Source organism: Telopea speciosissima, chromosome 6, assembly GCF_018873765.1.
Source record: "Telopea speciosissima isolate NSW1024214 ecotype Mountain lineage chromosome 6, Tspe_v1, whole genome shotgun sequence".
Taxonomy (NCBI): Eukaryota; Viridiplantae; Streptophyta; class Magnoliopsida; order Proteales; family Proteaceae; genus Telopea; species Telopea speciosissima.
In genome coordinates, this window is record NC_057921.1 from 38614347 (window position 1) to 38626735 (window position 12389).

The 12389-nt window shown below is 35.8% G+C and overlaps 2 protein-coding genes across 2 annotated transcripts in view; one reads left to right on the plus strand and one right to left on the minus strand.

The window, feature by feature from the left end:
* Positions 1–12078, plus strand: part of LOC122664649 (lysine histidine transporter-like 6) — a 31091-nt gene extending 19013 nt beyond the window's left edge. Inside the window, exons 3-10 of the mRNA XM_043860567.1 lie at positions 8434–8462; positions 8533–8672; positions 8767–9150; positions 9231–9624; positions 11226–11331; positions 11593–11684; positions 11760–11828; positions 11960–12078. Of these exons, the coding sequence (XP_043716502.1) occupies positions 8436–8462; positions 8533–8672; positions 8767–9150; positions 9231–9624; positions 11226–11331; positions 11593–11684; positions 11760–11828; positions 11960–12058 (1311 nt within the window). The 5' untranslated portion in view covers positions 8434–8435 and the 3' untranslated portion in view covers positions 12059–12078. The remainder of the gene's footprint in view (positions 1–8433; positions 8463–8532; positions 8673–8766; positions 9151–9230; positions 9625–11225; positions 11332–11592; positions 11685–11759; positions 11829–11959) is intronic.
* Positions 1–12389, minus strand: part of LOC122665710 — a 28773-nt gene that overhangs the window by 6743 nt on the left and 9641 nt on the right. The gene's annotated exons all lie outside the window — the stretch shown is intronic.

Sequence of the window (12389 nt, forward strand, 5' to 3'; positions counted from 1 at the left end):
TTTACTTAGGACTGGTTTTCGGGCATCACAGACAGATCCATATTTATTTATATATAAACAGGGCCACCCGACAACTTATGTGCTAGTTTATGTAGATGACATACTGGTTACAGGGAACCAGCCTGTCCACATCACTACTCTACTCCAACAGCTTGCTTCGGAGTTCTCAATCAAGGATCTTGGTCGCTTGAGTTTCTTTCTGGGTATTGAGGCCATGTACCAGAAGGATGGGGTTATTGTTTGAGTTAAAATAATACCGCAAGCGTACGGGTCAATCGTAGCTACGGGTCGAACACGAGGAGATATACGTCACTCTATTTAATTAACTTAAAAGTAATGCAAAGTGAACCAAATTAAAGTGTTAAATTAAACTAATTAAACTAATGAAAATTAATGCATCCTAACTCATAAACATCTAACAAAATTAAGGGATTAAATTGGCTTCCTAACACATGAGCATCTAACCTATCAAACTAAAGCGAATTGAAAGGAATAACAAAAACGCAATCACACTTCATAATCACATAAAAAGAAATAAGGGAATAAAAGTGCATCCACATACCACAACCATATAAAAAAAATAAAAGAAATAGAGGGAGAAGAAGAAGAAGATAGAGAGAGATAGAGGAAAGGGAGAATGAGATTAAGGGTTTAGAGAATGAGATACCTTGATGTGCTTGAATACTTGAATAAACTCACCATGACTTCCTCTTCTAAATCTCCATGTCTTGTCATCAACATAGGAACTTAGACTAGGAAGCTTTAAACTAAAACTATTACAATCATTAAACTAGACTTATGAAATCAAAACTAAGAACTTGAAATCAAAACTAAGAACTTAAGCCAAAAATAGGAAAAGAAGAGAAAATTTCACTAAGTGAATGAAATAAAAATTACACTAAAAAATTGAATTAAAATTGAACTAGAAACTAACTAAAAACTGAACTAAAAAACTAACTTCATACAACCCAGAGGGCAAGGGGTATTTATAGGGGGAAGAGAGGAGAAGAGAGAAGAAGGAAGTGTAGGAGAAATATTCCCTAAGAAAAGAGAATATTCTCTTCTCCTTCCTCTTTTACAATGCCTTGAATCCTAAGAAAAAGAAAAAAATAGAAAGAAGAAGAAGAAGAAGATTGTTTACATAACTGCTTATTTTTAGAAAAGTAAATTTCTAATTCTAACTTGTGCTTCCTTTTCTTTGTAGATATCTTCTCCAAGCAATAAAATCAAAGCATCTTTGATTTTTCAACTTTCCATAGGTGAGAGAATATCTTTCAAAATAAATCTATCCCAAGTAGAATTCCAGAAGTGCCCTTGAGAAGTTGGAGGAGAGAGAGAGTAAGGGTGATGACTAGGATTCCTTCAAGAATAAATAAAATACCCATTCTGTCCTTCAGAAAACGTGGAGCATGGGGTGCTTATATAGGCCTCACCATTGTGTTCCTTGTGAAAAATCACCCAAAATAGACCCAAATTTCGTCCAATTTCCACAAAAGACCAAATTGCGGACATTATGACTAAGGGGCTCGGTACCACACGTTTTTCTTTCCTTCGAGACAAGCTGAAGATTAGATCTCTCGAATCTTCATCTTGAGGGGGTGTATCAGTCATAACAGCCTTCCATTCTTGCACCTACCATTATCAGTCATAACAGCCTTCCATTCTTGCACTTACCATCATTACATGCAATCCTATGCAATCTCATGCAATCCTATCTTTCCATTAGTTATCTTTCTATTATTGTATGTAATCTCTCTCAATCCCATTTTTCATTCAATCACATCTCTCTCTATATGGTAAAGGTTGATTGAGTTTCCCATTAATCTCTCTTGTGGATTCCTCTCACCTCTCCTATAAATATGTACACTCTTGTAATCTCCTAGTAGTAGAGTTGGGAGATGGTGATGATGTAGTAAGCTTCCAAGAATCGAGAGCAGCAACATAGTAATTTTGAAGGGTGGCTTTCCATTTGAGGAGAGCCTCTGCTTCAGTTGATGACAACTGAACAGAGACGACCCCTAGCAGTTGAAGAAGAGAAGAAGAGAAGCCACCAAAGAAATGCTACAAGAGTTGGAAAGAAGAATAACAAGAAGGAAGGAGTGGGAAGAGTGGTGGTTGAGTAGTAGTAAGCCATGTGTAATTAACTTCTTGGTTTGTTGGTTGGTTTGCACTTTTGCAGTGAGTAATTTATAGACGGGTGATGATCGATCTAGTTTTGTAAGTCTCCTCCTCACGAATTGAAGTCAGCAAAACGGATCAATCCACTTGGCCGGGTTTTTTTTCATTTTGATTTAACATTCTGCATTTCCAATGACCTTCTGATCGGATTTTTATATAATATTTAGGTGTGTATGCTTCACGGGGGGAACTTTGTTGTTTTGCTTCAATAATAATAATTTGGTCTTCTCCCATTTTCTACGCTTAAAATCTGTCTTTTATACCTTTGTTTTGTAGCAGCAAGACTTTGAAGGATATAAAATGTGTGGACTGAGGAGGATAAACTAAGTGTGGTGTAAGATCGCTGGGCATCGTCTTTGGTGGAAATCTTTCAATGTTTTAGTTGAAAGTACCACTAGTGGAAAACCAGGTTCTCTGACTCGATTCGTCTTTTAAAAAAGAGAAAATTACTTGGACACCCCCTGTACCATGGCCATTTTGCTTACGATTACCAATGTTTGAAACAATTACTTGACACCCCTTGAAACCTGGCGGTGTTAGTCTTCTGTTAGTGTTTAAATGGAAATGTCCATTTTACCCTTATGAGTTATTTAACTTAAACTTATGAAGTTAAATGACCAACTTACCCTCCTTCTTTCTTCTTTAACTTTTTCTTCTTCTTTTTCTTGCAACTACAGTTCAACTGCAGAGGGAGGACCGAACCTCACCACCGGCACCATCAACGCATGATGGGTACATCGGGAGGGATTCTCGGTTTCTCGCGCTCTCTGCTCTTCTTCTTCTTCTTCTCTTTTTTTTCTTTTTTCAATCGGTGGAACCCTAGAGGGAGTAGGGGTGGAGTAATAATCTCAATTCATCTCACAACAATAATCCACTTATGCAGCAATAATTTCAGCCCATTAGTAGAGGTCAAAATTTTCAATCGGTGGAACCCAACAGTCCATTTGTAAAGGTCAATCGATGTACACCATTTGCAGCAATAATCTCAAAATGGACAAAATCAAACTGCCATACTATCTTCAGCCTGTGATACTAGATACTTCAAGCTCAAATAATCCACTTATGCTGTTAGTAATGGGGAACTAATCTAGAAGCATCCCAATTGAATGATAATGTTCTTCAAAAGCATAACCATGAGGGCAGCGAAAATACTTAATCGGAAATCAAGTTTTTACCACTATGAACAGAGGAATAGGCAGCGGGATTTCAAATTTAAATTTTTTTTTTTTTGTACTTGAATCGGCCATGAAAGAGATTTATTAGGATTTAAATCTGCAATCGATTAAGGGTTTTGGGTTTTTTTTATTTGAAATTTGTTTAAGAAAAGAGATTTTTTTCTGAAATCGATTAGGGTTTGAATCTGAAATTGGGTTGTAGGAAGAAGGAGGAAGAGGGTAAAAGGGTCACTTCACTACCCTTTAAGGGTAGTTTAGGCATTACAAAAAATTTAACTGATGACATCATCACTAAACTAACGGATAGGACTTACTTGAAAGAAATGGTAAACTACAAGGGGTGTTCAAGTAATTGTTTCAAACGTTAGGGAGACTAAGTAATTAGGCCATAGTACAGGGGGTGTCTATGTAATTTTCTCTTTAGAAAAACCTAGTGATTCAATTCCGCCTTGTCAAATCCAGTCAAAGCGAGTCACATTTTTTTCTTATTTTTAATGCAATAAATATGCATAAATAAGTAAAATAAAAAAAAATACAGAAAAAATATGGAAATCAAGAAAAAAAATCAAGGAATCACATATCAATGCATTTTTTAGTTTATACCATTGATTGAACAATAGAAGGGAGATGAGGAGATGAGGAGATGAGGAGTTGAGGATTTCTTACTATTTTAGAACACAGATTTACTATTTTATTCAACTCAATTTCTAAGTGAATCGTCTTTGTGGTTTAAAAAAAAAACGACTAAACTCGCCAAGTCTGTCATGGCTCGGGTAATATCTAGGTCGTATTTGACTGAAATGATTTATGACCGAGTCTACACAACTCTTGATCAGGTTTTCCAAAATTTTGACTTGACTTGGGCAACTCGGCCCCGTTAAAACCCGATTTTCCAACTATGAAAAGTACTTGAATTAATAGTTGAGAATTGATGTAAAAATATATGAAAATACAAGGGGCTAGTGAGATGAAGGTAAAATATTTTCAATGATGTTTTAACTGAAAATTAAATAAACTTTTATTTATGTATTTAATATGTTCCCAAGTTATTTATATAATTCTTTTTGTTAATTATCTCAAGATTTTCCATTTTCATGAGAAATCAATACCAAGCTAATCTCAACCACGCTTCCAACTTTGTTGCAAGTTATACCAAACTGCTTCCAAGAACAGAGAGCAACAACAAAATAGCTTTGGAGGCTGGCTATCTATTTGAAGAGAACCTTTGCTTCACTTGACAACTGAGACAGGATCCCTAATCTACTATTTGAAGAGAGCCTTTGCTTCAATTGACAACTGAGACAGGACCCCTACTCTACTACCAAATACAGAGGAAGTGACAAATAAAATAAGGCAAAGAAATACTACGACGATTGGAAAGAATAATAACAACAAAATCGGAGTGCAAACAGAGGCCATGGATGGGAATGGTTGGTTTGTTGTGATCACAGCTTATGTTTATAGACAATGTTTAGTGTATTCTAGTGTAATATCCTATCCCCAGAAAATCATTTAATTTTGAGTTTTATTGGTGATCAAGCATACACTGGTTCGTTTTGACAGATTTTGGTTCGAGTCAATTCAACAGAGGAGATTTGAATAGTAAAGATAAATATGAGTTTTCATCATTTACAAGAATTAAGTAAGTTAGAATTACCCTAAGTAGAGTGTGGACTCTATCGGTGTTCCATAACAAAGAGAAACGAAGGGAGATTGCATTGTTTCAGGTAAAGTATTGACTTCACGTGGATTTTAGAGGACCTTTGAGTTAGAATTTGGAAAAGTGAAAAAAGTGAAAAAACGTAGGTAATCGAGTCAGATTTCAAAAGCACAGAATGAAGCCATTTTCATGTGTATCGGCTGAGATACGGTCGAAACAGCTAGTAAAGGTCGACTAGAGGAATTCCGAGAAGCAGCCACTGTGACCAACCGGCTCTGACATCTGGCTGGAGTTTCTCCAACAGTTATCCAACTGGTTGACACAGAAGAGGGTCGGTTAAGCAACAGGTCCAACCGATTGCTCGTACCGATTGACCGGTTGCAGAGAGAAAGGCACTTTAAGCACGATTTTTGGCTCATTTCAGGTCATTTCTGAGTCTGAAAAGAGAGAGAATTGAAGAGAGAGGAAAGAAAGAGGCACAGATAAAGGAAGAAGGAAGAGTTGATTTTGGAGCCTTAGGATTGAGGTATGATCGATAGAAACGCGCCTTGGGTTGAAGTTGCGCTCAAAGCAGATTCAAACATGGATTTTTCAGTTTAAAAGGGAAGCCCTGGGTGTTTTTTTTATTCCTTTGGATTTAGTAGCTAATTGATCCATTAGAAAGTTTCCTTGTATCGTTTATATTAAGACTAGTTTCATAGAAATTGGATGAGTTTCCACAAAGTTATGTAAAAAAATGCAGTAAAAACCCTAGTTTTGGGTTAGGTTTTCCTAGTTTGGGCTACTAGTTCAACTGATGAGTCAACCAGTGTTGCCTAGATGTCCAAGAAGGGCTAAATAGATAGGTTTAGTTAAGTTTTGATGGTGGAAGACCAATCCCACTATACCAAGAGTATTAAAGAGATGTTAATGTTATTGAAATGTCGTGTAGGGGTCCAATTTGATTCAGAGAACAACAAAAAAATAGTTGAAATATTGTTAAAGACAGTAGATATAGTGTATTACAAACTAATACATAAAGGTGAGGGGAATTCTATCATATCTTGCATGTTTTCCCATTATAGTATATAATAGCATTGCCTCTGAGTTTTTATGTTTTAAAAATAGAAAAGGGAAGATGTTTTATGATTGTGTACCGTGAGGAATGATAAGTTAAAAGCACAATAAAGAATAGTACACTACAATATTCATGTTCTTAGTTTTTCCATTTTTTCCCTCTCCACTTTCACATGATAAACAAACTATTTCTTTCATTAATAGGTAGGGTTTTGTTAATCCATTTTAACACGATCCATCATTTTCAATCAGTACTTGAACACATATATTATATATAGACAGTCCAAAGACATTTTACTTATTTTATGTTTCAAGTATGGTGCAAAAAATTTGGCTCATTAAATTAATCTTTTTTTATTAATTAACCCAATTGATGCATGGGCTAGTATTCAAGTGAGAGGTACCGATTTCTATTTGATTTTTCCGATTCCTATTCGGTTTAGAACAGTTGGTTTTTACGATGCAAATCAAAACTGAACCAGAAAGAGAACCTATGAAATCAAAACTTGATCATTTTTCTGCTGTATGATATGGTTCGATCGAAAACAATCAGTTCCGATTCCAATATTTGGTTTCGGTTCCATTTTGGCACCCTTACTTCAACATGCTATGATATCATTAGCTCACACTTACAAATTTGTGAGGTGGAAGTTGCTTTCCATTTTGACACCCTTACTTCAAAAACTCGATCAAAACCTGTCGAAACCACCAAGTTAACTCGGTTTCGCAGGTTTTCAAGACGAGTTGAAGGGGGACGTTATAAAATCCCTGGATTCGACTTGGTTTCGATGGTTTCAGCTGGTTTCGATCATATTTCGGTGGTTTCGACACATATGTCCATCGAAACTAGGGGAAACTTGGCTCGAAACTAGGACAAACAGGTATTCATGCCAAAAACCAAGACAGACACTTAGTTATGTCTAACATCATTTAAGTAAATATTTTTATATTTGTATTTGTATTTCATTTTGGTATTTGTATTCGACGATAGGTGCAATTTTCAATTTTCTAATGCTGGGGTTTTTCTCAAATCTAAAATTTTCATAAATCTTAATGTAGTAAAACATTGCTAAAAACCAAAAATGCAGTAAATATTCATTTGTTTTGATGTCTAAAAAAATATTTCATTCAAAACGATTTTGACAGCATTGGCTCACACCAAATTAAGTTTGACCGGTACATAACTCCTTCAATATAAATCAGATTTAAGCAATCTTGGACTTGTTGGAAAGCTATCAAAACAAAGCTTTCTAATAAATTCAAGATTGCTTAAATCTCATTTATATTGAAGAAGTTATGTTCCGGTCAAACCTTTTTCGATACCATGTCCAAGAACAATATACAAAATCAAACTTGGATCAATACCACAAGTAAGATTTTAGTGTTCTCTATGTGAAACTAATGCGTGGATTGGGTTTAAAGTATGGAAAATAGGCAGTACAACAAGAATTAGAGTAAAAAAACAACTTCTGGGCCTCGAAACCAATGTTCGAGTTAACCTGGAGAAAGTCCTAGATTTCGATCGAGATATAGTTAAAATTGAGACAAACTCGGTTTCTGACTGATCGAAACTTAGTCGAAACCCGAATTTTAGAACCTTGGTTCCGATTCCAATATTTGGTTTCTGATCCATTTTAACACCCTTAATTCAACATGCTATGATATCATTAGCTCATGCTTACTTCTTTTTGAGGTGGAAGTTGCTTTCCCTTACCCCATATATTGCCTTTTGGCTTTTAGTCTCCTCCACGATGCAAAGGTAAAGGAGTAAAGGTACTAATGAAGTGAATGTAAGGAGTAGATCAAAGGACAAGACCCCACGAGCTTCCAAAAGCAAGCATCTTCCCCTCTCCATTATAACCTAGTAACCAATAATATTACTAAAAGAAAGTAACTTTGGAGATAATGATTTAAGATAGCCACCAACCAACTAAACTTCCCATCATTAGTTCTATATCTGTAATTACAGATAACCCCCTCCCCCTCCAAACTTTCTCATACAAAGTACTGATGGGGAAAGGACAACATAGGTTGGTGAGCTTCTATGATCATCTACCATAAACCATACACGTGGCAGAATCCTATGATGTCCCACCCAAAAGAAGGTTCCAGATTAAATTTGGTCATCTTTGTAGGGTCAATGTTGTAAGCCAACACCTCACATTTCTTCTCAAATCAGTTCTGTAAGGTATCTTATATTGTGGACAAACTTCCTCCAGACCATTCACAGTGCTTCAGATATTTAGAATCAAGAATCTCTTTAATTTTCTTCCTTTATTCCAACAATTGTAATACAAATACATGAAGATACACTGAATTTTTCAAACATTGAAAGAGTGTTATCTGTTTTTTTTTGGGTTACAGAGATGGTTTCATCAACAACTCCTTCAAAGGTGAGATTTCATTCAAAACCATCAAGAATTTATATATGGATGAATTAATGAAGCAACTCTTCTCTTTCAGGAAGTAAGTTATGAGGAAGAATGGCAGAAAGAAGGTCCCCCTCGTCGCGCCAAGTGGTGGTACTCAACTTTCCATACTGTCACAGCCATGGTTGGTGCAGGTGTTCTTAGCTTGCCTTATGCCATGGCCTACTTAGGATGGTATGGTACTTAAATTTTGATTGCTTACTGCTTTCTAATTAATTATGTCAATGTAAGAGAATTACAAAAACCCTTTTTTCTATCTTTTGTGTAGGGGACCAGGAACAATAGTACTAATATTATCATGGTGCATCACCTTATACACAATATGGCAGATGATACAACTACATGAATGTGTTCCGGGAACTCGATTCGATCGATACCATGAACTCAGTCGACATGCTTTCGGTCCTAAACTTGGTCCATGGATTGTTCTTCCACAGCAACTCATAGTTCAAGTAGGGTGTGACATTGTGTATATGGTCACTGGGGGAAAATGCTTAAAGAAGTTCATGGAGATTGCTTGCACTAATTGTACTAGACTTAGACAATCTTACTGGATTTGCATCTTTGGTTCCATCCATTTCCTATTATCTCAACTCCCTAATTTTAATTCCGTCGCCGGAGTTTCCTTAGCCGCCGCCGTCATGTCACTGAGGTTATCCCTAATAAATAGTCTTTTTAACATAAATTTCTTTCTATTGATACTAATTATTTGATTTCTTGACCTAATTGCAGTTATTCTACAATATCTTGGGTTGGTTGTTTAATGAGAAAACCAATAGAGAATGTGAGCTATGGATACAAGAATACCAATCCTGTTGATTATATGTTTCGTGTGTTTAATGCACTGGGACAGATCTCATTTGCATTTGCAGGTCATGCTGTTGTTCTTGAGATTCAAGCAACAATTCCTTCTACACCTGAGAAACCATCAAAGATTCCAATGTGGAGGGGTGCAGTTTTGGCTTATTTTATTACAGCAATTTGCTATTTCCCCACAGCTCTTATTGGTTATTATACTTTTGGAAGAGATGTTGAAGATAATCTACTAATTGCCCTTAGGCAGCCAGAGTGGCTAATTGCTTCTGCTAATTTGATGGTGGTCATTCATGTTATTGGTAGCTACCAGGTTTGACATCTCTCTCTTCTCACAACTAAGTAAAAATTACTATGAAGTATAGGTACCAACTGCTAATTAGATTGAATTAGAACTTTAAAATTAATTAAGGTGGGTACTTAAAAGCCTTAAGTCATTATTTATTCACTTGCATGCACTTTTTATTAATCAGGAAAGGAAAAGGAAAAAGATCTTTTTAGTTTTTCTACAAAATGTTGTGGAGTCATTTGAGGATGAAAAGAGTTCCAAGGTGATACCTACATAACTACATGGAATTACTATTCCTTGGAGAAAAAGCCTATTGAGAATTGTGTTGTGAGAGTATTCTAAGTTCCAAACACCTCGTAGAGTGAGTGACTGATGCAATGAGTGCATGTTATGTGTCTAATGGGATTCGATCTAGTTTATGGGTGTTAGATTGGGCCAGCTTTGTATGAGATAGGTTAAAGGGCTTGATTTAACGTGTTCCATCTGTTTTAGAGCTTTTGGAGTTACCTAACATTTGGTATCAAAACTGGCACCACGTCACGGGTTCTTGTCACAGAAAGGACTACCTAAGAGAGGGCTACCTGGAGAAGGGTGAAAGCCGTCAAGAAAGGGCTACCTACCCATGGTTTGAGGAATCGGTGTCGTATCACCCGTATCTAGCGACACGTACTAGTTTTGCTAGTCACCGATACCGATACCGTGCCGATACTGTATCGGTAACACGGTACAGACAAGGGGTAAAGGTGTAAAAAAAAACTCATTTTTAAAGGAGAATCAAGGGCAAAGTTGTCTGATTCAGCTGTTCCGGGCCAATAGTGTATCAATAATGTATCGATTTTGTAGGCTACCGATACCGTGCACTAAAACCATGCTACCTACCACCAAGCAAAAACCCTAGAGCAAATTGGAACCACTTTGAAAGGGCTACCTACTGCTAAAGTAAGAGCTATCAAGGACGACGGCTGCAGAAGCGTGGTGGTCTATTATATGCCTAATGAGGCTTGATCTAGTGTATGGGTATTAAATTGGGCCAACCTAGTATGTGATAAGTTAAATGGCTTGACTTAACACATTCCTTTAGTTTTGGAGCTTTTGGTGTATCGATCAAATATCTAACACTGCAATTCATGACTAGAAATCGAAGGAGTTTTAATCTTACATTGGTAATGTGTGATTATTGGGCATGTAGTCTTGGGAATGGCCTCTCCACCCTGAAGCTCAAGCTTTTGGGTTAATTATTAGTACCTCTTTTCGTTACCCAAAAAATTTAGTGACTTTTGCTTTTGGTCCAAATATTATTCACAAACTAAAACATATAGAATGTTGTCACATGACTGCTTTTTATAATAATGGGCACTTTACCACTTTGTTCCAGATATTTTTTTTAAGTTTTTAATCATCTAAGGATAAGAAATTGATTCCTATTGGGGAAAAAAGAAGTGAGTTGAAGCCCAAGCCTATTTGATTTTACTTTAACCAGACAAACCGTGCTGGAATATATAAGATTTAATGTATTGATATCTCTACAGTTTATTATTATTATTATTATTTTGATAGTAAAAAATCTTTTTCTAATTGTGTATTAGAAAATATATTAGTAGCTATTAATGAAAAAATCTTTGCAGGTCTATGCCATGCCAGTGTTCGACATACTTGAAAAGACAATAATGAAAGAATTCCACTTCCCTCCGGGAGTTGCACTCCGACTCGTTATTCGAACCATTTATGTTGGTAAGAAGAATTTTTTTTTCTTTCAAATTTTTATGTTCTTAAAATAAGAACACAATGAGACGTTATTCTTTAAGTTTCACATGAAAACAATTATCTCACATCGGATGTAAGTGACTTAATATAAAAAATTATAAGCATTTTGGCACCTTCTGCTTAATGGTTAGATTTTAATGATATCAATCAATCCCAACAAGTGCTATAACTGTGATATTTCACTAGCTTCAAATCTAACCAACAGTTTTTTTTCCCCTTTTTCTTCAGCTTTCACTCTATTTGTTGGTGTAACCTTCCCTTTCTTTGGTGATCTTCTTGGTTTCTTTGGAGGATTCGGTTTTGCTCCCACAACTTATTTTGTAAGTAAACCATAATTGTTGGCTTCCCCCCACCCCCATGAACCAATCCCATATTTATAGTGAAAATTGTTGCAGCTTCCATGCGTTATGTGGCTGGCCATCAAGAAACCTAAGAGATTCAGTGTTTCATGGCTAATGAATTGGGTAACTGATATCTAAAATCCCCCCCCCCCTACTTTTATATCCTCATCTTTATTCCTTTATGAACTAAATCAAGTGATTAATTCTTTAATAAGATATTAATTTAACACAGATAATTTCTGTTGCATTTTCAGGGTTGCATAATTTTGGGTATGTTCATCATGTTTGCATCTACAATTGGTGGACTGAGGAATATAATCATTGATTCCTCCTCATATCGCTTCTACTCATGAATAATAATAACAGCTATTTATGCAAACCCTATCTTTCACTTTTTGTAACATTGAGGCTTTGAGAAATGCTTGCTTCCAATAACGGATCTTGGGTCAAAAAAGAAAAAGAGATGTAGCATACGATTAGAGAACATCTAAAGAGAGATCCTGTCTTATGCTGTACTTTTTTATAGTTTGGATTTATGTATAAAAATGTAGAGAATAATATCAAGTATATCTCAACTATATCTTGATTTGGATTTATTAATGAGATTCAACAATACCAATTAGAGGAATAGAGTTTTACTTTATCCCGCACTCATTAATGAGAGGGTGTATTACAGTATCTATA